The sequence below is a fragment of the Silurus aristotelis genome (genome assembly GCF_946808225.1).
Source record: "Silurus aristotelis genome assembly, chromosome: 11".
Lineage (NCBI taxonomy): Eukaryota > Metazoa > Chordata > Actinopteri > Siluriformes > Siluridae > Silurus > Silurus aristotelis.
Window position 1 is genome coordinate 23625898 of NC_139584.1, and position 27889 is coordinate 23653786.

At 35.4% G+C, this 27889-nt stretch overlaps 1 protein-coding gene across 2 annotated transcripts; it reads left to right on the plus strand.

Moving 5' to 3' along the window:
• The first annotated feature begins 4441 nt into the window (after positions 1-4441).
• LOC310733366 (cytosolic sulfotransferase 3-like) lies at positions 4442-27820 on the plus strand. 2 transcript variants are annotated; one of them, XM_083554595.1, is made up of 8 exons: positions 4442-4591; positions 4825-4954; positions 5557-5685; positions 18125-18225; positions 26492-26618; positions 26762-26859; positions 27255-27429; positions 27510-27820. In XM_083554595.1, the coding sequence occupies exons 1-8, from the start codon at positions 4568-4570 to the stop codon at positions 27620-27622; spliced, it is 897 nt and encodes a 298-aa protein (XP_083410721.1). In that variant the 5' UTR covers positions 4442-4567; the 3' UTR covers positions 27623-27820. The 2 variants fall into 2 exon arrangements, with proteins under 2 accessions (XP_083410721.1, XP_083410720.1); XM_083554594.1 differs by lacking the exons at positions 4442-4591; positions 4825-4954; positions 5557-5685; positions 18125-18225 and adding exons at positions 21847-21960; positions 22381-22516; positions 22618-22743; positions 24250-24350.
• The last annotated feature ends 69 nt before the right edge of the window (positions 27821-27889 follow it).

The window sequence follows — 27889 nt, forward strand, 5'->3', positions numbered from 1 at the left end:
TAAATAAAACATCCAAAGAATGCAACATTTAATAAATGAGTGAGGTTTAAGAAGTAAGGTTAGTTTTTGTTTTATTTTTTCTTCGCACAGTGCAATCCTCTACATCCACTTTAGTCACACTAAAACCATGCTTAATGATCTTTGTTGTATGATAACTCTTTTTGTTAAAGCTGTATCAGGGGCTTCAGATGAGATTTTGACACAGGCTGCTCTATCTGCCAAAAATAGTTTGAGTTTAATGAACAAAAAGCTTGCTATTCCAAACAATAATGAATTTAAACAAGATTTATGAATAACTTAAGGCTGGGGTGTCCAGTCTTATCTGCAGAAGGACATCATGGGTGCAGGTTTTAATTTTCAACACCCAGCTAAAGCCACACCTGAGTCTATTTTAGATCAAACATTTGGAATCAGGTGTGGCTCCTGCTTGATGGGAATAAAAACCTGCACCCACACTGGCCCTTTGCAGATAAGATTGGATGCAACTGATATAGAGAATTTAATAAAATGTCATTGTTGCACTTGAATTAGATTTGGGAGTAAGCTGGGCTTGTTGTGTGCTTTAAAAGCAATCGCCTAGTGTATTCCTATGTAAAAGTTCATTTTTATACACCAAGCAAACAAAGTAGAATCAAAATGTGTATCCATTAACATTTAAAGAAGGTTGTACAAATGTTAGACAGCAGCAGAGTAGAAGTTACCTAAGGGCACATACACAGAGATCACGCTAAGGTAAATAATCATGACTGGCAATATTCAAGGCATGAGGCCAATGGGTAGATTTATTCAGAGTGATAAGACTTTATGCAGAAGGAGCGCAGATCTTTTACAAGTCTTTCCACAACCACAGGTCAAAAAAGGTGAACACCATATCTTCTTCTTCTTCTTTCGGCTGCTCCCATTAGGGGTCGCCACAGCGGATCATCTGTCTCCATACCACCCTGTCCTCTACACCATATAATAAGTAATATACAGTACAGACCAAAAGTTTATAGGAATTATATACATAACAAAAAAGTGAACTGAAAATGTCATATTGTAGGTTCTTCAAAGTAGGCATCAAGAGAATGCCAAGAGTGTGCAAAGCAGTAATCTAAGCAAAAGGTGGCTACTATGAAGAACCTACAATATGACATATTTTCAGTTGTTTCACACTTTTTTGTTATGTATATAATTCCACATGTGTTAATTCATAGTTTTGATGCCTTCAGTGTGACTCTACAATTTTCATAGTCATGAAAATAAAGAAAACTCTTTGAATGAGATGGTGTGTCCAAACTTTTGGTCTGTACTGTATATATAATATATGCTCTGTTGTATGAATGAGTTAAATGTAAGTCGGTCTGGATAAGTGCAGTGATTGTGCACCTTTATTGAAGAGAATTATGAAATGCACTCACTTTGATCCCATAAAGCAGCACAAGATGACCTACTATTCTACAGTCCTGATCATGGTTTTTACAACCTCACTGTTAATGCACAAAGGTTAAAATATACTTAGGTCATTTTAATAGCTTTACTCCATGTTAATGGCAAGGAATCATGGAAGTAGGTTATATTCTGCATCTTATCCAGATACTACATACAGTATGTAGATATCTGGCTGATGACTACATATTATGGCCCTGGCTCTTTTTTATTCTAGTTGGCTTCCATTTACATGTTTATTTATTGATTTATTTTTAACAGGGGTGTGGCTAGGATCCACGTGCAGAAATGAAATGTCCAAAATCTAGCACTTAAATAGACTCTCAGAATGCCACAATTTGACACAAATACACAAACCAATCTTGCAATATTATACTTACGATCAAAGGGGAGATCCAAACAGATCATAAACGAATGTTAAAACATTCATTTATGATGGGGTGTGGCAGTGTGTGAGAGAGTCCCTGAGATCATTATGGTAAGAACAGCAAAAGATTTTTATTGAATTTCCATAGAATTTAGCAGAGGGCAGTTGCTGGTGACATGGTAGTGAATTGTCCCAGGTAAATATGCCACTATTATTTTTGGATTTGGATTTTAATCATTTGTTTTATGCTATCTAGTTGTCTTGTTTATCTCATGCCTTGGAAGCCAACACAACAGCTTCACTATGCTCTGTCCCAGAATAAGTTGTATTAACTTCAGAATTAACATGAACTCAGCCATTAGGGTTGCACAAGCCAGTGCACTCTTAGTGCAGACAGACAGAGGCTTAGTGGTGGTGAAGAGGTAGAAGATAGTTGATAGGTAGTTGATAGGATTAGTAAGGTGGAAGTGATAGCAGCTATCAAGAGGATGAAGTGTGTAAAGTCACTTGGCCAAGATGACATACCAGTAGAAGCGTAGAGATGTTAAGAAGAGATGGCAGTGGAGTTTTTAACATGATTGTTTAACAAGATTTTGGAAGGTGGGAGGATGCCTGAGGAATGGAGAAGGAGTGTGCTGATACCAATTTTTAAGAATAAGAGAGGTGTGCAGACCTGCAGTAACTACAGGGGAATAAAGTTGATTAATCACACAATGAAGTTATGGGAAAGAGTAGTGGAATCCAGGCTGAGGAAAAAGGTGACCATCTGTGAACAACAGTATGGTTTCATCCTGTGGAAGAAATCTATAGATGCAATATTTGCTTTGAGAATGTTGATGGAGAAGTATAGAGAAGGTCAGAAGAAGTTGCATTGTGTGTTTGTGGATTTAGAGAAAGTGTAAGACAGGGTGCCAAGAGAGAAGTTGTGGTATTGTATGAGGAAGTCAGGTGTGGCAGAGAAGTATGTGAGGGTGGTGTAGGACATGAATGAGGACAGTGTGACAACACTGAAGTGTGCAGTAGGAACAACAGACTGGTTCAAGGTCGAGGTTGGATTGCATCAAGAATCGGCTCTGAGCCCTTTCCTGTTTGCAGTGGTGATGGACAGGTTGACGGACGAGGTCAGACAGGAGTCTCCGTGGACTATGATGTTTGTGGATGATATTGTTATTTGTGGTGAGAGTAGGGAGCAGGTTGAGAAGAGCCTGGAGAGGTAAAGGTACGTGCTGGAGAGAAGGGAAATGAATGTCAATAGGAGTAAGACAGAGTACATGTGTGTGAATGAGAGCGAGGGCAGTGGAGTGGTGCGGTTGGAGGGAGAAGAGGTGAAGAGGGAGGATGAGTTTAGGCACCTGGGGTCAACAGTGCAAAGTAATGGAGAGTGTGTTAGAGAAGTGAAGAAAAGAGTAGGCAGGATGGAGTGGGTGGAGAAGAGTGGCAGGAGTGATTTGTGATAAAAGAGTATTTGCAAGAGTGAAAGGGAAAGTTTATAGGACAGTGGTGAGTTAATTTTTGTGTTTTCACTCTTACTTAGCCATAACCTTTGGTCAGATTTGCTTTACTTGTCAAAAACAAATCAGCTTTACTTGTCTCAGGACCAGTAAACCAGCCAATCAGTGCTATACACCCAGCCTCTACACGAAGAGCTGTTTTTGCACTTCTGACCATGACCTTGTGTCACTCTCACTCCATGCCTTTCAGTTCTAATATTTACATATATGCTTGTTCTTTGTATAGACTAAAGTCTGCAACTAGCAGAATCTTTAACAATACTTTACTGAGGTTTAAGGCATTTAAAATGTGAATGTTGATCCAGATAATTTGTATATTTATGAGGTGCAAACTTTATGCAAAATGACTATAAAATGTGAAAACATTTCCATGTGTTTGAGAGTCAAGCCAGATGTCTTCCTGTCACCTGTTCACTGTCTAGGAAAAGTACCCGCTCAGCCATCATATAAAGTACAGAAGTCACATTATATAACTCTGTGGCCAGAGTCTTGTTTGTAAAACAAATATTCCTAGATACCTAACGCTGTTTTAAAATATGGGTGCCAGGGAATGACACAGCATTAGTGTGTGTGTGTGTGTGTGTGTGTGTGTGTGTGTGTGTGTGTGTGTGTGTGTGTATGTGTGTGTGTGTGTGTGTGTGTGTGTGTGTGTGTGTATGTGTGTGTGTGTGTGTGTGTGTGTGTGTGTGTGTGTGTGTGTGTGTGTGTGTGTGTGTGTGTGTTTTAATGATCACAAACCATAAGCGTTCCTATTGTTTCACTAGGCCTAATCAAATTAACATAATAACAGTATATCAACACCCAAGTTACAGCATTCAAACTTTTACTCAGACCTTGATTATATCATAAGCATGACCTCTCATTAAAGAATACACTACAGGTCATCTAAGAAGCTGATATCCTTTTTGAATATAAATATCTGCAGATTCAAAATATTCAACAGTGTTTGCACCAGCACTGAAGAATGAGAATACACTAGGAGGCAGAGATTATATGATGGTGCCTGTGTGTGTGCTCTGGATGGGTGTACTTTGTTCAAGTCGCATATTACAACAAGTAAGAGCCGATTAAAAAAAGAAAAACGCAGGAAGAGGGCAGGGTTTTGAGAGGTTACACAATTCGGTCTGAAAAAAGAGAGAGAGAGAGAGAGAGAGAGAGAGAGAGAGAGAGAGAGAGTTGTGATAAGTACAAAGATAAGGAAGGTTTCCAGTTTTGAAGGAAAGAAACGGACAAAGACAAAACTGCAATTTATTATTTCATCATGGAAGGATTTGATTTTTCTTCAGTGAGTAAGCACAAAATATTTTTGAAAGCTACGGGGAAGTTTTTTTCTAAATGTTATTTGGAAGACTTCCCATTTCAAGCTGTTGCATGCATCAATGAAAAACAGAAGGCCACTTAATGTTTTCAAAAACATTCTGAAAAAGCCAGATTTGGTTGAGCTAGCCAACTAAGCATCAATGATTTTTCGGTGATTTCAATGATTTGTCAAAGTAACACTTATACTTAATGATACAGATGACCAGACCAGAATTGTTTGAATTTGAAGGCATTTCTATGGTGCATTACTTCACTGATGACTGGGAAAATGTTCAGAACTTTCAGGCAAGACCAGACGACATCCTCGTTGCTACTTACCCCAAAGCAGGTATTCTGTGTATCTGTCTAAGGAATTTGACCAAGAATGTTTGACTCTGAATATATTATGCATATTTTGAATCAACTGGATAATGTGTGCTGGATCAACTATGAGAAAATGATTTCTCTGTGTAATATGCATTGAGTAGAAGCAGGATACCAGTATTTCAACTCCTATACATGATTATTGGGCCAAATCCAAGAAGCATTGTTACAGTCCATTCCATGGGTCAAAGAACAGAAAGACATGAACATCTGTTTATAATTACAAGGATATGAAACAAATGAAAGTTTCTGAGTGTAACTAGAAACCGAGAACATGGTTCAAACTTAACAGCAAATAGCAAAATTAATAGTATATCCTATTATTTTTGTGTTTTGTTGTAACTCAAACTTTTTAAGGGCTACACAAAGAACATGTGTGCACATTTCAGGAACAAACAACCCCAGAGGGAAAGCACATGGAAAATTAAAAAGAAGTGCTCAGTGAAAGAGGTTTTCGGGACATTCTGCTTTTAGTATAGTACTCTAGCATGTGTGTAAGCTATTATATATACATTCGACATAGGTGTAAGCCAGGTTTTCACTTTCTCTCCAATTCTCCTTTACTAGGCACTACGTGGGTTTCGTACATCTTAGACTTGCTTTATTTTGGCAATACAGCACCAGAGCGTCAGACCTCAATACCCATCTACTTGCGAGTGCCTTTCCTAGAGGCTGTTATTCCTTCCCTGCGTACAGGTTAATACCAATGTTTACTCTTGTACAACACATATCTGATTCAGGTGGAAATCATCCTCATCTTTATAAACAATGAAATCACCTGTGCATAAACATTTCATTCATTGAAGTTTGTTTTGCTTCTTTGTACAGGGGTTGAACTAGCAAACAATTTACCCACCACACCACGACTCATTAAAACTCATCTACCTGTTCAGCTGGTGCCCAAGTCCTTCTGGGAACAGAATTGCAGGGTATAGTATCTGGGACCTCTTTCAGTTAAGGTTTTTAATTGGTGCTTTTAATCATCAATCATAGGGACAGAAATTCGGGAGAGGGTCTCAGCTCTATGTGCTGCAGGTCTCACTTGTGACCATAGTGTAAGAAGGATAAAGATGCCATTGATGTTTTCAGTGCAAAATTTGATTATACAAATAACAGTTCTTTTATTTTCTTTATTTTGTATGCAGGTAGGTATTTCTAAAATTCAGCCCATTCTGCAGACATAAAGTAGTGTGATATGTGTGTGTACTGAATTACAATTATTTATAAGGCAGCACATTTATTGTCAACCATGATCACACTGACCAGAACTGTGTATTCAATAAATCCTTTCAGCCAATCAGAATTGAGTATTTTGCCAGACTATGGTATAATCCACAATAACAACCTGGTGAATCCAACTGTACTTTAAAGACAAATGTGAAACACAGGAAAAGCAAAGAGGAAACAATCACATAGAATGTATTCAATATTGGCAAAATCCTGCAAATTAACTGTGTATGTTTAAGTTGTTAAAATATTCTGGATACAACTAGAATATTTTAACAACTTAAACATACACAGTTGTTAAAATATTCTAGTTGTATCCAGAATATTTTAACAACTTAAACATACACAGTTAATTTGTCAAAATATTCTGGATACAACTAGAATAATTCCAGTACTTCAGTAACATAAAGACAAACATGGTCTGGTGTCCGGTGTTTTCTGATTGAGGACTGACAAGTGACATTGACAATGAACAAGGCTGAGCGCTGCATCAGCTGTGAAAATTCAGCACATCTAATGCTGTTTGAGGTGCAGTTCAACCTGCAACTTGGAAAACAGCAGAAAATGCCCACATCATTTTAAATTTCAACATGACAATATGTTTTATCTGATGCACCAGGTCATGGCCTATTTACAGAGTGACATCAATCGCATCAATCGCAATCGTCAAAAATAGCAAAGAAAGAAATAATTTTTTGTCAGATGTTACTATAGTATGCTGAAGTATAACTACAATCATTTCATAAGGGTCAACAGTTTGAATGACAATTGCATTACGTTTATGCAAAGAATCAATATCTGCTGTGTTGATCCTTCTTTTTCAAGACCTCTGCAATTCATTCTGGCATGCTGTCAATCAAATTCTGGGCCACATCCTGAATAAAAGGCAGCTGGAGAGTTTTCTGGCCATGGACCCACAATTTTGTTTTGTTGACGAGCCACTTAGTTATCACATTTGCCTTATTGCAAGGTGCTCCATCATGCTGGAAAAGGCATTGCTCATCACCAAACTGTTCTTGGATGGTTAAGAGAAGTTTCTCTTGAAGGATGTTTTTGTACCATTTCTTTATTTTATATGGCTATGTTCCTAGGCAAACTTGTGAGCCTACTCCCTTGGCTGAGAAGCGACCCCACACATGAATGGTCTCAGGATGCTTTATTGTTAGCATGACACAGGACTGATGGTAGCACTCACCTTTTATTCTCCGGACAAGCTTCTTTTTCCAGATGCCCCAAACAATCGGAAAGGTTACACATCAGAGAAAATGACTTTACCCAATCCTCAGCATTCGTTGTACCTTTTGCCGAAATATCAGTCTGTCCCTAACGTTTTCCTTGAAGAGAAGTGGCTTCTTTGCTGTCTTCTTAGCACCAGGCCATCCTCCAAAGGTTTTCACCTCACTGTGCATGCAGATGAATCATCAACAGAATCAACTTTAGGAGACGGCCCTGGCACTTGCTGGACTTTCTTGGGCACCCTCAAGCCTTCTTCACAACAATTGAAGCTCTCTTCTTGAAGTTCTTGATGACTTTGCCTGTAAATCCCTTTTTGTGCAAAGCAATGATTCATTCGTGTCTCAAAACATTTGGCCACGGCCGTAGATGGCATGCTTAATAATGCCCACGGCGTTAATGGAAGTGCTGAATGCAAGTGGTTTCTTCAATAATAATCTGTATAACATTAAATTTAATTCTTTGATCTGTAGAACAGATTCTAAATAATGCTTTGGTCTAAGTTAGTAGTAGTTAGCTAGTAGTTAGGTTTCACAACAATATCAATAAATTAAATAAACATCAATATATTATAAATATAAATAAACTTTTATATTTTATTTATATTATATTGTGTTTAGCTTTCTAATGTCTGTGTGTGTCTCTACAGGTTATCTATGTAGCTCGTAATGCCAAAGACAATGCCGTATCTTATTTCCACTTTGACCGCATGAATCATGCACAACCTGACCCAGGAAATTGGAGCAATTTTCTACAAATGTTCATGGATGGAAAAAGTAAGTGACAGAGTTACTATATTAAATAGAGAAGGGGCTTAGTGACACAAACATTAATTATTATAAAAACAGTGCTTCACATTAATACCCGAAATGACAGTATGTATGCTTTATAACCTTGCTCAACTAAAGAGAGAATTACATGAGAATTACATGAGAATTACTCATGTAAAACTATTAAGTTTGTATTTATTCTGTTATATTGCAATATTTATCAGAATATTTGATCTGCTGCCTAATCAGTTGTGTAAGATAGTGGAAGCGATGCTTGAATAACCCGACATTATAAAAGAAAACAGTTAATGTACTAATGTAATAAACAGTTAAATGAGCAAAACTTAACATGCTTTTTTTAAGCTAGATGGAATATTTTAATGAGAAGTGTTCATCCTCATACTGGACTGAAGGAGTTTATCTACACTACATGGCCAAATGTTTGTGGGCTACTAACCTTAACACCCATGTAAAAGCCTTTCCCAAACAGTTGCTACACAGTTGTGATTGTCATTTATGACACAACATTAAGATTTTCCTTCACTGGAACACTTGGAGTTGATTCCGAACAAAATGATCTTTATAAAGACATGGTTTATGAAGATTGGTGTAGAAGAACTCATAATGTCTGTACTCTTGTAACTGAAGGGGCAAATTCCCACAGCCACTTTGCAAAATTCAGTAGAAAGCCCACCCTTGGTTTTGGAATTGGCTATTCACACACTTTTAACTTTATAGCATATTTTATAGAGATGCAACAATAGCAATCGCGTGTGAAAACAACTTGTGACAAATTGACAATTTCAATAAATTGAAATGCTTGAATGCTAAATGGAGCCTATTCAATTTGTATACAGCATAAAGGCAATGACTTCATGAAAGAAATATAGACCCTAGTGATTTCTTATAAAGAGAAATCACTTGTTTGAAGATCTAAATTAAATATGTAAAGGAGTTAAACATACCATTTATTTGGAGAATGTAATTAAGTAACAGTAAATTAATAGTATTCCATATTAGAGTTAAAATTCTAACCCAAAAATAAATACATTTAAATAATAATAGTAAAGAAATGTTACTATGTTACTGTTTTGTAAGATACTGTATATATATAAAATATATACAGTATCTTACAAAAGTAAGTACACCCCTCACACACACATTTCAGCAATTTAATCTTCTCAAGGGCCAATACTATAGGAATACATTTGGATATATAAATACAAACTTACACTTGACAATGTCCATTGTAAAAAGCGCTATACAAATAAAAATGTAATTAAATTAAATACATTTTATCATTTTACGCTTGTCAGTATTCAGACCATACGGAGCATGCTGCAACAGGTCAGTTTGCATGTTTCCTCTTCTGAAGCTGGCTCACAAGAAAGCCTGCAAACAGTTTGCTGGAGACAACCTGTCCAAGAGCATAAATTACTGGAACCATGTCCTGTGGTCTGGTGAGACTAAAATAAACTTGTTTGGCTCAGATGGTGTCCAGCATGTGTGGCTGGTAAGGAGTACAAAGAAAATTGTGTCTTGCCTACAGTCAAGAATGGTGGTGGTAGCATTATGGTCTGGGGTTGCATTAGTGCTGTATTGAGGGAAACATGGATTCCAACATGTACTATGACATTCATATGCTAAACATGATGCCCTCCCTTCAGAAACGGCCGAACGGCAATTTTCCAACATAATGACTACTGCCTTGCTAATTAAGCTGAAAGCAAAGGTGATGGAGAGGCCATGTGTGTCTCCAGAACTGAAACCTATTGAGGTGGAAGGGGAAGGTGGAAAAGCGCCATATGTCTGACATCCAGCAACTCCACGCCCAGGAGGATTAAGGCAGTGCTAGATAACAATGGTGCTGACACAACATATTGACACTTTGACATAGTTTACACTTAGGGTGTATTCACTTTTGTTGCCAGCTATTTTGACAATAATTGCTGTTTGTTGAGTTTTTAGAGGACAGTAAAACTATATTGCTATACAAGCTGCACACTGACTAGTAGTCATTTCTATAGTATTGTCCCTTGAGAAGAGATACTAAAATGGTTGCTGAAATGTGAGCGGTGTACTTACTTTTGTAAGATACTGTGTGTGTGTGTATATATATATATATATATATATATATATATATATATATATATATATATATATATATATATATATATCAGGTCGTAAGTCGAGAAGAGTGACTACTCTATGATGTGTTCCGACGCAGATATAAAGAGGCACTGTAAACACATAAATTTTTTTTTACATAGTACAAATAAAGTAAATAAAAAATAAGATTTATTTATATATATATATATATATATATATATATATATATATATATATATATATATATATATATATATATATATATATATATTTTATTATTATTATTATTATTATTATTATTTTTTTTTTTTTTTAATTTTTATTATTATTATTTTTTTTTATTATTACTTAATTATTTATATATTGTATTTTTTTTTTTTGTCTGTGGTGACCGTCGTATCTCCAAAATGTCGTAAGTTGAGTGGTCGTATGTCAGGGTTTGAATGTAGGCTATAATGTTTATGTAATATATTAGCTCAAGTGAAAAGCTCTCATATTGTGGCAAATTGTATGACAAATTCTATTTAATAGATTGTATTCTCTTTCTGAAACTTCCTCCAGGTAAAGTTGGCGACTGGAAGAAACACTTCACTGTGGCCGAGAATGAGAAGTTTGATAAACACTACGAAGAGAAGATGAAAAACACAACTTTAAAATTCCGGACACAGATTTAGGATGTGACTCTAGAATTCTAAATAACATGATAAATTTTTTCATACCTAATTTTGTTGTAAACAACATAAACTGTTATTATTAATATAATAACAATCTACACAATAGTATGTATAACAGGAGCTCCAAGGGATAACAATTGTGGTTTTTTGTCAGAGTCATTTACATTTACATTTGTGGCATTTAGCAGACGGCCTTGTCCAGAGCGATGTACAAAAGTGCTTTGAGTCTCTAGCAATGAATAAATCTACACTGGTACTCTAGATTACTAACTTAATATAAATATAACTCTTGAAGTTGAAGTGGTATTAGCTCTTTAAGAGTTATGACAGTACTACCTCTTTTGGCAAGTGATGTGCTTAGAAATAAAGCAGTTTGGGATATGTTTCTATTAGAACATAATTTTGGTTTTATATTTGGCTCCATTACAGCACACAATCATCGATAATCTTTCTATAAAATGCCCCCTTAGGCTGTATTTTTATATGTAGAAAATAAGAAAAAAAAATGCTCTTTTCAGATTAATGTAGACTTCATTTGTCTACTTGTATATATGCATTTTTACATATACTCAAATTTATCTGTAAAAATGCTCTATTATGACATTCTGAGAAGCCGGTTTATAATAATAATAATACACTGCCAATACTGCATAAATAAACTTTACAAGGCACAATCTCCAATATTAATGGACTTGTAATTTTAACAAACTAACTTGCACATGAATTCATTAATTAATGTTTGTTTAAACCCACCCTCCTCTTCTGAATACCTAAATTGATAAGTAGTTGAAATGCAATCAAGGCTTAAAAAATATGAGTGTTAAGCCTAAATATTTGAAACTAAATCTTAACAAAATGCATATGTTTTTTTTGCATAAGTGTACATTGTATCAAATACAATGGAAATGTACATTTTTGTTTTTGGTTTTGGTTTTTTTGTAAATTGCACATGAAATGAGGTATTCATGGAAAAAAAAAAACCTTTTAATATACAGCAATCAAAATTAGCAGTAAATAATGGCTGATGATTTTATGTTTACTCAGTTCATATATGTGTGTGTGTGTGTGTGTGTGTGTGTGTGTGTGTGTGTGTGTGTGTGTGTGTGTGTGTGTGTGTGTGTGTGTGTGTGTGTGTGTGTGTGTGTGATAAATCAAATCCCCTATATTAACCATTCACTTTAACAGAATCATCCAAAAGCCAATTTATTAATAGCCACATACTGGACTACATGAGTCACTAGTAGTAAACTCTTTGAATTCTAAATTTCAAATGCAAGTGTACTTTGAGTGTACAAGAGGAACCTTAGCAACAATTGCCATTTCAGTAATGCCAGGTTTGACATTCTCTATTGGTTTGAAATAGCCAAATATTTCACTTTTGCACAATGTTTCCTTAGCTAAATAGATACTTAGACACATTTTGGATTGCCTGACTGGGAAAAAAGAAAATCAAATTAGAGACAGTTTTGATATTTTCATTGGTTTAAAATTGTAAATCTTTCACTTGTAAACTATTAAACTTTCACTTTAAACCTTAAAAAAAGGAAATACTGCAGCTCAAGGCCCTTTGGACACAAATCAGCTCTGTGGTTATTCTGTCCTTATCTGTCCTTAAACTGGGTAATGCAAATATCCGGATAAAAGCTGCTGAAAATCTGTCATGCATTCATTCATAGCTGTTTGAACAGCAAAGCTTCATGGAGGACACACAAAAGAAAAAGAAAAAAATTTAAATGAAGGCATATGAAAAAAACCTGACAGAAATCTTGAAAAAAGAATTAAGAATAATGAGTTTCTAAACACAATATACTTGGCTCAGGTATAAATAGTGATTAGTAGTGGATTTGATAAAGAGGATTTTTTTATTGGAATGTTTCAAAAAGCCGTAACTGTATTAAACCTTTTTTATGAACAAAAAAAAAGATGTGCTTTATTATCAGTTACTTTTAAGCTTCCTAAATTGATGTGGGTTTTAGCTGAAGTGAAAAAGTATTTCTTATTAAATACCGTCAAACTCCCACCAAAACATTTTCTCAAATAAGACGGGCAAGATATCATTTTAATATCGTTTTTGTAACCTGAGCCAGTCGACATCATTTACCAAGTTGGATAAGAGCAAAATTGATTAGTTAATTGCACAGACATTTGGGTATTCATATAAAAAACCTCATTTCAATTATTTATTCACCTTTTTCAGAATAGATTAAAATCATTGTAAAGAGGCAAATGAAACAAATTGCATGTCTTGTCACACTGTATAATTTTTGTGTGCATCCAGGTTTTTTTTTTATTGTGCATAAAAAGTTTTTCTTTTTCTTCTGTTTGGCATGTTATTATAATGATCTCAAAATTGCATTTTGTGATTTTTGTATAGCTTTGTATGCAAGATAATTGTTGTCTTAATTTTAATCAGTTTTTCTTCTTTTCTAAACTTTGAAACAATAAAAAAAATAGAATTAAATTTGGCTGTTGGGAGCTCTTAGGTGTTATTATTATTATTATAATTTTTTATATATACACGACATATATGACAGTAGAAAATGCAAAAGGATTTAAATGGCTTTGTTTTGTTAAGTACTCAAAATTACTCTTTTCTGAACAGTTCAATTGGCGCATTCATCTGTTTCTCCGCAGCATGACAGCAGACTGTTCTCCAAGCGTGTTCAAGGGGTAACGTGCACGGCGCCAAGCGCATTCTCAACAATTTACAGTTTTTCTCAATTGCTAAAACACTAAACCCTATTGTCTGAACCAAATGCTCAGTTGCCTGAACCCACTGATTGAATCAATCACTCTTTTGGCAAAACCATAAGCACTTTTCACCTGTTTAGGCACAACTTGCCAACACATTTTCATTGTGATGCACCCGTGCTGCATAATGGTGAGCACAGGTGACAAAAGTCAAACACAATTAAAGCACAAGTTTCACCACTTGAACACTACAACTCAAAATGGATTACACTTGTGGCTAATGATGTGAGGGAACATATAAAGTAAGCCAGTTCAGAGAGCACTCGTTTGTGAGACCCTACAATAGATAGAAATCTGAGAGGAAAAGTTTGTGTGAGAGGAGATCGAGGTGGTCAGCGAAGACAAAGAACAGTAATAGCTGATGAAATCAGAGCTACTGTGATTGGCCATGTTCTTGTCCATGGTATAAGCATGAGGGAGGCTGGACAAAGGGTACAACCAAACATCAGTAGATTCACTGTGTCCACCATAATCCGAAGATTTAGAGAAGAGAACAGGTAATTACCTTTTTTGACATTATAGTACAGTATGTAAATGTTGACAGCAATTACTCTATGAAATACTATATACTGTACCACAGTATACTGTAAGTAAATATATGTTTCAGAACATCACTGTACCAATGTACTGTAGTATTGTCATGGAGGGTTGGTCTAACTGTTTGTAGGCCTAGTATTCCATGTATATTTTTTGTAACTCCATGTTCTCTTTTTGTAGAATTGAAAGACTGCCACATGGGGGTGGGAGGACAGGTATGTTCTCCCCCCACCAAGAGATATGGTCCGTGAGAACAATGCCATTAAACTGAGTGAAATTCAGCAGAAGATCATTGAGGACCATGTACATTTTGAGGGTATCATCAGTGTCAGCCTCTCTACCGTTGATCGTGTCCTCAACCGCAACAGACTGCGCATGAAACAGCTATACAGAGTGCCCTTTGATCGCAACTCAGACAGAGTCAGAGAGCAAAGATTCCAGTATGTACAGGTTGGCAAATATCCAGACACATCCGATGTTGATTACTCTAAGTAGTGATTTACTGTAGTGGCCTAAATCACTTTTTCCGTATCACTTACAAAACTATAACTACAATATCTACAGAGGGTTCTTCAACTGGATCCAGACCCCATGAATACGTGTACATGAATGAAGCTGGGTTTAATCTTACCAAATCTCACTTAATCACACACGAGATGCTCTGTAGGGCAGCAGGATGAGCATCCCATCTATGTTGTTGTTTGGGACAATGTGAGTTTTCACAGAGCCCTCCAGGTTAGAGAGTGGTTCAATATGAACCAAGGTTTTATCAATCTTTGCCTTCCACCGTACTCCCCTTTCCTAAACCCCATTGAGGAATTCTTCTCCTCATAACGGTGAAAGGTATATGAACGCTAACCCTACACCAGAGTAAATGGGACTTGCCTGTGGTGACATAGGTGTGGAGGCATGCCAAGCCTGGATACGGCATGCCAGGGTTTTTTTTTCCCCCGTTGCCTGGCCAGACAAAATGTGCCCTGTGATGTGGATGAAGCCCTGTGGCATGACCCAGTACGGAGACATGATGCTGGGCTGAGTAATGCACTTATTTGTATATTTTTGTACTTTATTTTTACATGGGCTTACTGTACACAAGTGGCAAACTCATAAAATTTCTGTTTGTTTTTACAAGTGCTACGTGTAAATGCACAAGATTTCTGTTTTGTCTTTTTGTAAAAGTGCAAAATGCACAGGTTTTTTTTGTTTTGCAACATGCATTTAGCCTACAGTGAACAATAAACATTTATTTCTCCAGCTTCATGTCCTGAGCATTGTGTTTTCTATTTTTCTACGTAGTGTTTAGTGACTGTTCCGTAGTGATTTTCATTTTGATTGACTCGGGGCACGATTTGACAACATAGTTCAGTTTTGAGCACAGATTGAACTGTTTTGAGGTGAAAGTTTGGTTTTGCAAGAACAGTCTGAGGTTTTGTGAATGTAGCTTGAGAATTGGGTTTTGTGTTCACAGTTTAGAGAAAAAGAGAGCAGCTTTCAAGAAATGTGTCTCAGCAATCGAGAAAAACTGTAATGATCAGTGGCTGCTCATGTTTGAACTTTGCTTGTGAACTTCTGTGAATGATAAATTTTAAGCTGCATTTTAGCAGCAGCGCCCTCTAGGGCCACAAAATACGATGTAACACTTTTATGAAGCAAAAGCATTGAGAGAGAGAAAGAGAGAGAGAGAGAGAGAGAGAGAGAGAGAGAGAGAGAGAGAGAGAGAGAGAGAGAGAGAGAGAGAGAGAGAGAGAAAACATTGCTTTGTAAAGGTTACTTTTAGAAGAGAAAATAATAAACTTAAGAGAATAAACAGAGGTGAGAGTCTTTTACAGGCCATAAAACAATGATATACTGTTTCACTCTCTAAACAGAAGGGACATGAATCACTTACTGTGGGATAGATCTTATTAACAAAGGCCTTCACAGCTACAGCACCATGTTAGATTCTCCACTGGAGATCACCTGCCCTTTTAGTCCATGGTGGTTCGTATAATGCTCTCCACACTGGTTTAACATTTTCAGGAATCATTAATTTGTCACGCCACACAGTGTCTGTTCGCTCTTTTAGCGTGTCTTTGTTTATCACTTTTACAATGTTTCTGTAGATGACTTTTCTATTAAACATACACAGATTTACAGTTTCATGTTGTCCCAGGTTTAGCAGTTGACTACTGTGGCTTGCTTTTCCAAGTGCAGGTGTTATGATCGCGTCCGGGAAAGCATCAGTAGGATCAGGGACTGTAGCACCCAGACTGTATTCCTTTAGTAGCTCTTTCTCATGTGGGTTTAGAACTTTAGCCAGTTTGTTAAGGAATTTTTGTGTATACCGATCTGATCCCCAAGTGTGATAAAAACAGTCTCTGCATCCTCAGGGCCTGGGCCTGCTTTGCAGATGATGTCATGTAGTTGAAAGAAACGTTTAGATAGAAGAAGCTCTTTGAGTCCAGGGAGGTCATTTTCTGATACGTCCAGATGAGCCCCGAGAGAGAGAGAGAGAGAGAGAGAGAGAGAGAGAGAGAGAGAGAGAGAGAGAGAGAGCTGTGATAAGTGCAAGATTAGTGTAAGGGAAGCGTGTAAACATTTAAAGATTTGGAGGCAAAAGTCAAGCCTGAAAGACAAAATTACATAACAAAGAATTTCATCATGAAAGGACTGGATTTTTCTTTGGTGAGTCAGCTAAAAATAATATTTGAAAGTTGTTTGAAGTTTTCTTTGTAGTATGTTATTGTTTAGTGAAATATAGAATCGTATAGTGCAAAGGTATGATAATATGCCAATTATGTAGAAAAGCAAATTTCAGCTATTTTCCCCCTTTTAACACTAATTCGACATCTACCTTTCAAAATAATTTTGTAAATTCTTAAACACAACATACATCGAATCTTTCTTTTGTAAAAAAAACAGAAAGAAAGAAAGAAAGAAAGAAAGAAAGAAAGAAAGAAAGAAAGAAAGAAAGAAAGAAAGAAAAGAAAAAAAGTGTATATGATATGTGATTTATTTGGAAATTTCTAATTATTTCCAATATTTTTTTCTAATTAAAATTTGAGCTAGCAAATTTTTATGTGCAAATTGAATATACTGTATAGCTGTTTAAACAAAAAAGTAATAATGCTGCCCAATAATTAAACCACAATAACGTTTAATGTTACAGATGATGCTAAACCATCGGCCAGAATTGTTTGAATTTGAAGGCATCACTATGAGCCATTACTTCACTTATAACTGGGAAAATATTCAAAAGTTCCAGGCAAAACCAGACGACATCCTCGTTGCCACTTACCCCAAAGCAGGTATTCTGTTTAATTTGAAGCCATTTGATCAAAAGTGTTCGTGTTAGTAATTCTGAATAAACGCTATTTTAGAGGGACAACAAAAATTTATTTTATTGAATCAATTTATCTATTTGCTTTTGAACCAGATCATGTGTGCTGGATCAACTATGCTAAATGTACTGATGGTTCTTTCTAAAAGAAACTTATGTTCCCTTAAATAAAGTAAAGTACTTTATCATGAGCTGACATTTTAGTTGGTAGACTTTTGATTGAAATATATTGCTTGTAACCCTTTTCTTCAATTCCCTCTCACCAGGTACTACATGGGTTTCCTACATTTTGGATCTACTTTATTTTGGCAATACAGCACCAGAGCATCAGACCTTAATACGTATTTACCTGCGAGTGCCTTTCCTAGAGATGTTTGTTCCTGATATGGCTGTAGGTCAGTAACCATTCCACTAAAATACACATATCAATCTCCTTTATTGTTATGCATATGCAATGAAACTGCTTGTGCATAGACCATGATTCTAACACTTAATTTTACTGCTTCATTGCACAGGGGTCGATCTAGCAAATAATTTACCCACCACACCACGTCTCATCAAAACTCATCTACCTGTTCAACTGGTGCCCAAGTCCTTCTGGGAACAGAACTGCAGGGTATAGTATGTATAACTGTTTCAGTTTTTAGTCTTTAAGAGTATTTGTAATGCCTGTGTATGTACAGTTTGTGTATTTAAATTAAAACATATTGTAAAAATTGTGTACTTTCTACACGTTACTCATTTATGAAAAAGACATATATTACCTGTAACAAGTCAATGGTCAAAGAGTCAAAAATCCATGGATGAATGAGCAGTCCAACCAGTGCTTAAACTGGTTACAAAGTAGAAAAACAGTTAAGGACCATGATCAAAAGCGTCAAGCCTTCTTTCACATCAGTCTAGGCCTCCAGGGTTTCAGGTATTATTCGGGCATAAATACTTTCAAAGCATTTTAAGATAATTTGTGATTTAATCCAGAGAAGTTATGCCCTATGCAGTATGATTACAAGTCCATAATAATGCAATGCTTTCATTCATTGTTAAGGACTTTTTAAACATCAATATATAGCAGAGCTCAAAACACATGTAGGTGACAATAAACAAGAGAAATTCATGATCGTTAAAGAAATTTTTTAATTATCTTATTGACGATTGATAAAAAAGGGAGCATAAATGGTTGACTAATGGATCACATCAGCAGCAGAATTGATACATTTTCTGTAATTGCCTGCAGTGGTGAAGCAAAAGCTTTGTGTGAAGTTTGAGAAGAAATCACTTAGTTTACCATTCCATCTCCCTTCATAATCAATCAACGAATCAAATGTTCGCCGTTCAGCAAATACTGTATATTTAACTCTGTATAGTGTGTTCTAATTCATCACATCTATCTTTAGGTCGTCTATGTAGCTCGCAACGCCAAAGACAACGCTGTGTCTAATTTCCACTTTGATTGTATGAATGAATTACAGCCTTATCCAGGAGAATGGAACGACTATCTACAGACATTCATGGATGGAAAAAGTAGGATCGTTACTAACTCGTGAATCTTGTGGAGGAGTGCTAAATGTGTGCACCGGAGGTGTGGTTTAATGACACCAATATTATTATTTTTTAACTAAACATACCATAATACTTTTTATTTGGCTTTATAGCTGTGTCTGGACCTAGGTATGATCATGTGTGTGGCTACTGGGAGAAAAAAAAGACATACTCCAATCTTCAGTACATGTTCTTTGAGGATATGGTGGAGTTAGTGAAAATATAATAGCTTATCCAAAGACTATACTGTACAGATCTTGAAACCGACTTGTGAATAATGGTTATTTATAATGTCACAGTACACAAATGGTTTAGTCTGTTATTGTACAGTGCTGCACAGCTTTTGCATGAGTCTTAATACAGTTTAAGCTCCGATCACAATTATTTATTACTTTTCTTTTCAAGAACACTGCCTTTGTGGTGGAGCATTTGTGTACTTTCCTTGGTTTATCTAAACCAACAGAAGAGACAGAGAGAATTGCAAAGAATGCTCATTTTGATGCCATGAAGCAAAACAAGAGGACCAACCACTCCACAGTTGCAGCCATGGATTTTACGATCTCACATTTTATGCGCAAAGGTTAGCATACTAAAAATCTCTACAAGCTGTTAATGCTCATACGTTTATCTAAATAGATTAGAAGAATGTTTTATCAAAGTTATGTCCTCTGGATTTGCAATTTGTTAACTGTAAATTTAAACTCCACATTTTGAGAATTATTTCCTGTTCTGCACATTTCTATAAGCATATAAATGATGGGGAAAATATTTATCTGAACACGGTTCATTGTTTTCTTTGAAAAAACAGAATAATGACTTCCTGATTATTTAGGAAAAGCAATAACTATGGCTAAGGTGTCCCTCAATGCAGGAATTTATATACTCTGTGTTTACATTCATTCATGCAGGTAACTAGCTTGCTAGCTTGTAATACCAAACATGAAACTGGGCAGCACATTATAGCTTTCACCTATCTAGTGGGGTGATTATATAATATGTCCACCCTGTGATATATATACCCATTTTGTGTGAGCAATTAAATACTTTAAGCACAATGATAGCCATTGAAAAATTGGTTTGTATTTTCACCTCTCTGAATTTTCTCTCCGTCTCATTACATTTTATTTCCCAAGGTAAAGTCGATGACTGGAAGAATCATTTCACTGTGGCTCAGAATGAACAGTTCGACAAACACTACAAAGAGAAGATGAAGAACTCAACTTTACAGTTCCGCACAGAGCATTAGGCCATCAATTCTCAATGTTGGCAAATTTCATTCAGAGTCCATGTTACCTGCATTTTAAATTGTTAAATTGCACATATTGTATAAATCTTTGGAACAGTTAATTTTGTTAGGATATAGAATATTTGTATATGTAAGAAGAAAAGTGGAGGCAAGTGCAGATAATATTGAAGAATCAAAAGTGCCGAATAACCTCAGTAAAACAAAGAGCATAAACCAGAACTGTGTAACAAGAATCAGAACAGCCATGAAAAAAACAAAGCTAAAGAATCTTAACCTGTTACAGTTAAAGATCAGAACAGCAATAAAGCGAATGGAATAAAGTCTTGGTAAGTCAGTAGTGAAAATACTGGTTTATTATAAACTGTAAGGTATGAATGCTTACAATTGTGTTTGTGATTAGCAGAGATGGAAAGTGTAAGTGTAAGTAGATTTGTCTGGTATCAGTATTTTAAATTCACTTTATTTTTCAAACAACTTTTTACTTTCACTCATTACATCATTTTACAGCAACATGAAGTATGGGGTTAACATGGATGAGACAGAGGGAATCAGTGATGTAATCATGACTGAGAACAGAGACATTCCTGATCATCATCATCATCTTTGAATAATAATAATAGTTAATGCCCCGTATCTATTAACTGAAGCAAGACTTGCCAAAACTAAATTCATTAGCAGGAGGGGCAGGTCAGTGAGGTAATGTCCAGTAGCTTACTAAACTAATATAAAGTCATCAAGCTAAACCATATGATAGCTGCTACATCTCCATGGTTGCTCAATGAGGCGCTTTCGAGCAAAGAATGCAGTAATGCCAGTTCAAATACTTATTTGCAGCTGTATCATACAAATAAATAGTAAAAAAATCATACATTGTGATTTCTGGATTTTTTTTTTTAGATTATGTCTCTCACAGTGGACATGCACCTACGATGACAATTTCAGACCCCTCCATGATTTCTAAGTGGGAGAACTTGCAAAATAGCAGGGTGTTCAAATACTTATTTTCCTCACTGTATATATATATATATATATATATATATATATATATATATATATATATATATATATATATATATATATATATATATATATATATATCCTAAGGAAAAGAATTCAGGATATAAAGGCTTGTTTTGTCTTTATTTGAACTTATGTTAAGAGAAAACCAGACAAAAACCAGACAAAATGTTTTATTCCTTACTGACTTTAATAATTGACAAATGAAATGCTTTTTCTTTTATGCAGCATCCAGCATCCCCACTGATTAAATTACTTACAACATCAATATTACAATAAAAAAGTATGTATTAAGCACCATACAAAACAAAATACTATATATTTAACTGACTTTGTATTGTACATACTGTATATTACACCAAGCCTCACAGGAGACTGAAAAGATTAAATAAACACACGAACACAGTGATATGAGCAATAAATAGTGCAAAGAGAGAGAGGGAGGAGACAAAGTAAAGCTCTGTCAAGTTCTGAGGAAGTTTAATCTGTAACACAGATTTGTGAGCCAGAAAGGCTTGCGCTAAAGGCATAAACACTTCTGCATTGAGAGTAAGTCAACCTGTTATATTTATACATGTAGTTCTGTGTTTTTAGGATGTTTGCCTTTTAAATTTAGTTGTTGTGATATAATTTAAGTTTAATTCAACATTTGAAGGGCATTTTATTAGATCACTGCACATGTTTAAAGAGGGAGACATGTTAGTTAAATGATAGCATGCCTGTAGTATATTTGCTAGTCAGAGCCAGATTGGTCACTTCTCTAGTGACATATTGCTTCTCTTTAACTGTAAATAATAATGGTATGTTAAGTTTGGAGTTAATTTTTGATTTACTGTTGTTGTGGATTCTAAGTAAAGCAGTCAATAAATGTGCAAAACCAGATCATTTTACTTGAAACATAAAGTGCTGACAAATATGTTAAGGCTTCAACAAACACGAGCTACCACTAGCAATCCCTGTATCTTCCAGATGAATCCACAGCGTCCAAAGCTTTTTGACTTCCATGGTGTGTCTATGACACATTTTTTTACTGACAACTGGGACAAAGTCCAGAACTTCAAAGCTAAACCAGATGACATTGTTGTTGCCACTTATCCCAAAGCAGGTAACTTCTGTTTAGAGTTCAGTTGCTCAGTGCTTTAATATAGCACAAAAAAATATATATATATATTTTCCTATTTTTAAATAAGCCCGTTTGTTCATCAGGCACCACTTGGGTCTCCTACATTCTTGATCTACTGTACTTTCAACAAATGTGTAAGCGTGAAAAATCTATCTCTATCGTGGACAGGGTGCCATTTTTAGAGTTGGTCTACCCACCCATGCATACAGGTCAGAATGTCTCCACCAACACATCAATTTCACTGCCACTACACGAGTGTCACTGAGATTACAATTTTTGTAGCAGTACAGAATCAAAACTGGAAGTTGGTTATTTTTCCTTAACAGTATGCCCTAAAGTATTTGTCCTTCTTGTACTACAGCAACTTGTCAAATTTTTGTGTATAGTATATACATAAACATAACTTGGATGAACAACAAATCGTTGTCTTCTGAGTGGCACAAGAGAAAAATACTTCCTCTGTCATCCAGGGTTTTCAAGGTTTTTTTTTTTTAATATACTGCCTAGAGATAGTAATAGTGCTAAAGCCCAACAATGAAATCAATAGAGAATTCAATGAATTCAATAGAATTTAATAAAGAGAAATTCAAAGATTCTGTTGGAAACCTATTGAACACCTATAAAACCTATTAAAACCTGTAGAATGACAAGAAGAGGTCTGTGCACAGGGGATCTTAAACTTAAATACACATTTCTGTATAGAAATGTTATCACACTTGATCACACTATCAAAGAGAACACATTTACAATTCACTTTATCCTATGTTTTAGATTAGATCATATGGACCATCCACCATAGAAAGTTCTGTAAATGAGCTGTCAATGTAGACATAATAATACACTGCTCAAAAACAAGGGAACATTTAATCATCACACTATAACACCAAGTCAATTTAGCTTTAATGATCTCAATCTGCCCAGTTAGAAAACATAAGTAATTGTAAATCAGCCTTACCTACTTTGGTGCAAATAAAAGTGAAGAGACTGGAGAGACAACAGCAAAAAAACAAAAAACAAAGGGGAATGTTTTTTTCAGGTGGTGGCCATAGACATTTGCAATTTCCTTATTTTTCCTGAATGATTTGTCTCCAGTTTGTTTTTTGCCAGGGTCCTTGTCACTACTTTATGCCTTTGATTGACCCTCACATTTTTCATACCCTAATACCTTTGCCTTTGGGAAACCCTTTGGGATGTTATGCATCAGAGTATCAAACCGGTCAAGTAGCTTAGTAATAGCTTGATCCAGGTCTAGGAGGAGATCTCCATGACACCTCCACCATCTCATCAGCAGAATGCTTAGATGGATCCATGCAAGTTAGATCAGCATGCAATTTTAGATTTTAGATCAGCATAATAATGTAGATCTGAATGGGTTGATGATTTTGGCTCCTTTTGACCATTTTCATATTACTTCCTTCTGAACAAATGACACAATGTATAATATTTAATTAATTGACATTCAATATGTGATTTAAGTATTCCCTTCATTTTGTTGAGCAGTGTACATTAAGCTTTTTAATATACACAAATTACAGCTGATCTGTTTGTCAGAGCTGCTGTTATGCACAACTTTCTGACCAATAACATCTAAAAACTCAGCATTATATTCAGTAATTTCTTACAAAGAAAAAAAATAGTCAGCATAGACAAGAAGCTTACTGGGGTCTTTTTTATAAGAAAAAAATAATAATATATTTTTGTTTTAACTCCCACAGGAACAGACAAAGCAGATACACTGCCTACCTCTCCTCGCATCATCAAAACTCATCTACCTGTTCAATTTCTACCAAAGTCCTTCTTGGAGCAGAACTGCAAAGTACTCTTTAACAGATATCTGAAGTTTTCTTTTTAATACACAGCTGGACAAAGTGACATAAATAATAAGCAACAATATACTATAAAGAATATAATAAGAATTAGGGCCACAAATCTTTTTCCCCAAGCAGTTTTAACCCTTTCTGGAATGCTGTCATAAATGGTTTTGGAGAAAGGGATATTGAACCCTGCTTTAAGAAGAAAAAACTTTGCATTCAGATAGAGATTTGTGAAAATATTAGATATAGATAGATGTTGAAAACCATAGACGTGGTCAACCAAGGAAACAAGGTGTACTGAAAGCATACTGGAAGATCTTTGGTTAGTCTTCAAGATGTTTAGAACGATCTCCCTGCTGAAAATGTTTTTGTGTGTGTGTGTGTGTGTGTGTGTGTGTGTGTGTGTGTGTGTGTGTGTGTGTGTGTGTTTGTGTGTGTGTGTGTGTGTGTGTGTGTGTGTGTGTACATCCATTAAGAATCCAGCTTCATATGTAACAATTAGCAACAGAACATGGTTTTAAGACTTCCTTTGAAGTGGCAGTTGTAGTTTTTGTTAAGGTCGTAAAGGTGATCTTTTTTTGCATTGTTACCTTAAAGGCTGTAATTTTGTACTCTTAGCAACAACACTGCAAACTGTTTATCTATTAATGAGTACTTCGACCTGTGGCTATTGCTCCTTTATACTTTTGTCAAAGGGTGCCAAATTAGACTTTACCACCCTATGACTAGTTCATGAATATGAAATTAAATTAAATCTTGAGTTTGATACACTAAGTAAACGGTGTAGGAATTACAGTCCTTTTTTATATCATCCGCCATAGGAGACCACAGAATTATTGCACAATCTAAAAATCTTTCTATTTTTAATCCTTCAATGCAAATCTATTGGATATTTATTTTTTAAAAATGATCAAGGATTCCACAATTTACAAACCCTTTCCCTTGCTTAGTGGCATCTAACTCTTTTGAAATCATCCTTTCTGACTGTTAACTTTACACTTAAGTACAAAAAGAGGATAACCTGAACACCATTCAACAAGCATGGAGGACAAAACCTATACAATGACTTAGGTGCAAAGTGTGACTTCAAATAGAAGTGCTAAATAACAAAAAATGTGATACATTTCTGGGCAGTGACTGATGGGAAATGTAATTTAGTGCTGAATCAGTCAGACCCTGACAACCTGGTTTGCACTTTTTGTATGAGATTGATAACTGGGAAATTAACTTATATAAGTTTAGTAAATTAACTTGTAGGTGTAATATGTTCGTGCTTGGAATATTTGTTGTTTGACAGTTCTTGAAATATGATGTAATAATCCAACGTTATTAGAGAATCTTACATGCTAAAGTGCCATTTTCCAGCCTCAACCTCATCTGTCAAACAGTGTTTCTAATCAGTAGAAAATTATACAATTGCAGGTTTTTTTATTATGCGTTGTTGCTGTTATTTTGTCCACTGGTAGTTATTGTACTCAGCTCATATATCATACAAGATTTAAAAAAACACACATAATGGGATTGGCTGTAAATAATAAACATTTCATGAAATGGATTGTTCACCTACAGCTCCTTCAGCAGCAACTTCTGAAGTGTAGTTTTTTTTAAATAATACATCCATTTTCAAACAATTTACAGACTTTATCATTAAATTTATTTCATAAACAACACATACTTTTTAATCATTTAGATTTACTTTTAATATGTAAATGGAAGGTTACATTTAAAACATCAAGCAGACTGCTTCAATATGATGATGTGTTCTCTGTGTTTATTACTTACACTTTGACTTATGGCTTACATTATTTAATGCATCCGCCATTCAAGTACCTAAAAAATGACATCTGAGGAGCATATAATTTATATTTATATACAGATCTGCATGTACATGTTTTAATGCATTTTCCATAAAGTTTCTGGAAAATGAGTCACTACAAAAATTGAGAACTATATATTTTATAGATGTATAGATGTACATCTGTTGTGTATATAACTATTGTGTGAGTATTTATTGATATTCAGATATCTGCATGCACACACACACACACACACACACACACACACACACACACACACACACACACACACACACACACACACATATACATATACTCTTTTATAACTCTTTTACATATGTTTCCAGATTGTCTATGTGGCTCGCAATGCTAAGGACAATGTGGTTTCCTATTTCCACTTTGACTGCATGGAGAGGATTCAACCTGAACCAGGAGACTGGAACAGTTTCCTACAAAGATTCAAAGATGGAAAGAGTGAGTAAATAAGTGAAGGTGATGTGTTTTTGTGTTAATTATTTTTTGCTAGTACCAAGTTTTTGTGTTGCATTGAATGAAAATGTATTGTCTCCTGTGTTTAGTCATTAAAGCCATTAATATTCTCTATGTTGTATGGACAGTGGTGTTTGGCTCCTGGTACGATCATGTGTGTGGATGGTGGGAAAAAAAACAGACATACGCCAATATCCACTACATGTTCTATGAAGATCTGGTGGAGGTGATACATCACATGAGTGCTAAATATAACAACGTGCCTGTAATGTGGAGGTCTTGGAATCTATTCCACAGGGATCCGAACAGAAATATAGCAGAAACAATACCCATCTGCTATGCTAGGAACTAGAAAATAGTATAAAACATGTAATGAGCATGATCAGGAGTCATTTCAAAGGAAGAAAATATGCAAAAACAGCAATCAGTTATGGAAAGAAGGCAAAAAGAAAGACTGGGAACATTTACAAAGAGCATTACTTCCTAGACACGTTAGTGCCTTTTTGATCCTAACAAATTTCCCTTCATTAAAACCAAAGCATGAAATGACAAAAGCAGGTTGAAATGAAAATCAAAAATGCAAAAATGTCATCATTATAACAATGATTATTCATCCTTCAGGACACTGAACGTGAAATCAAAAACCTTTGCTCCTTTCTTGGTTTATCAACACCGGAAGAACAAAGGAAGAAGATCGTACGATGTGTTCAGTTTGATGTCATGAAGGCGAATCCTATGACTAACCTAACTGATGAGCCATCGCTAGACCTCAGTGTCTCTCAATTCCTACGCAAAGGTAAGTCTGTGTAAGATATACCTTAATATAAAGCGATTACTGTGTGTGCCTTTGCCTATATAATCTCTACACAATCTCAGGGAAAGTTGGAGACTGGAAGAATCACTTCACTGTGGCCCAGAATGAGCAGTTCGATGAAGTGTACAAGCTGAAGATGAAGAACACAAGTTTACAGTTCCGTACAGAGATTTAAAACCTCAGAGGAAAATGATAGTAATAAACTATGATTAGTTAAAAGACATTTTATTAACAAAAATCTACAATATATAAATTTTTTCCCCGTGTGTTTAACATGTCCATGTCTGTTGATGTAAACAGTCATTTGCCTAAAACATTAAATCATCACATTGTGTAAAACGAATAAATAAATATTGTGGGGTTTTACCTACAATTATTATTTGCATTTATTGAATATGGAAGATGTCAGTACCCTGAGCTACATTCAAAAGTGCACTGAGGT

Coding starts and splice junctions, on each gene's coding strand:
- LOC310733366 (XM_083554595.1), top strand. CDS start 4,568: ATGGAAGGATTTGATTTTTCTTCA. Junction 4,955..5,556: donor TGCTACTTACCCCAAAGCAG/GTATTCTGTGTA, acceptor CTCCTTTACTAG/GCACTACGTGGGTTTCGTAC. Junction 26,619..26,761: donor AAGATTCAAAGATGGAAAGA/GTGAGTAAATAA, acceptor TTGTATGGACAG/TGGTGTTTGGCTCCTGGTAC.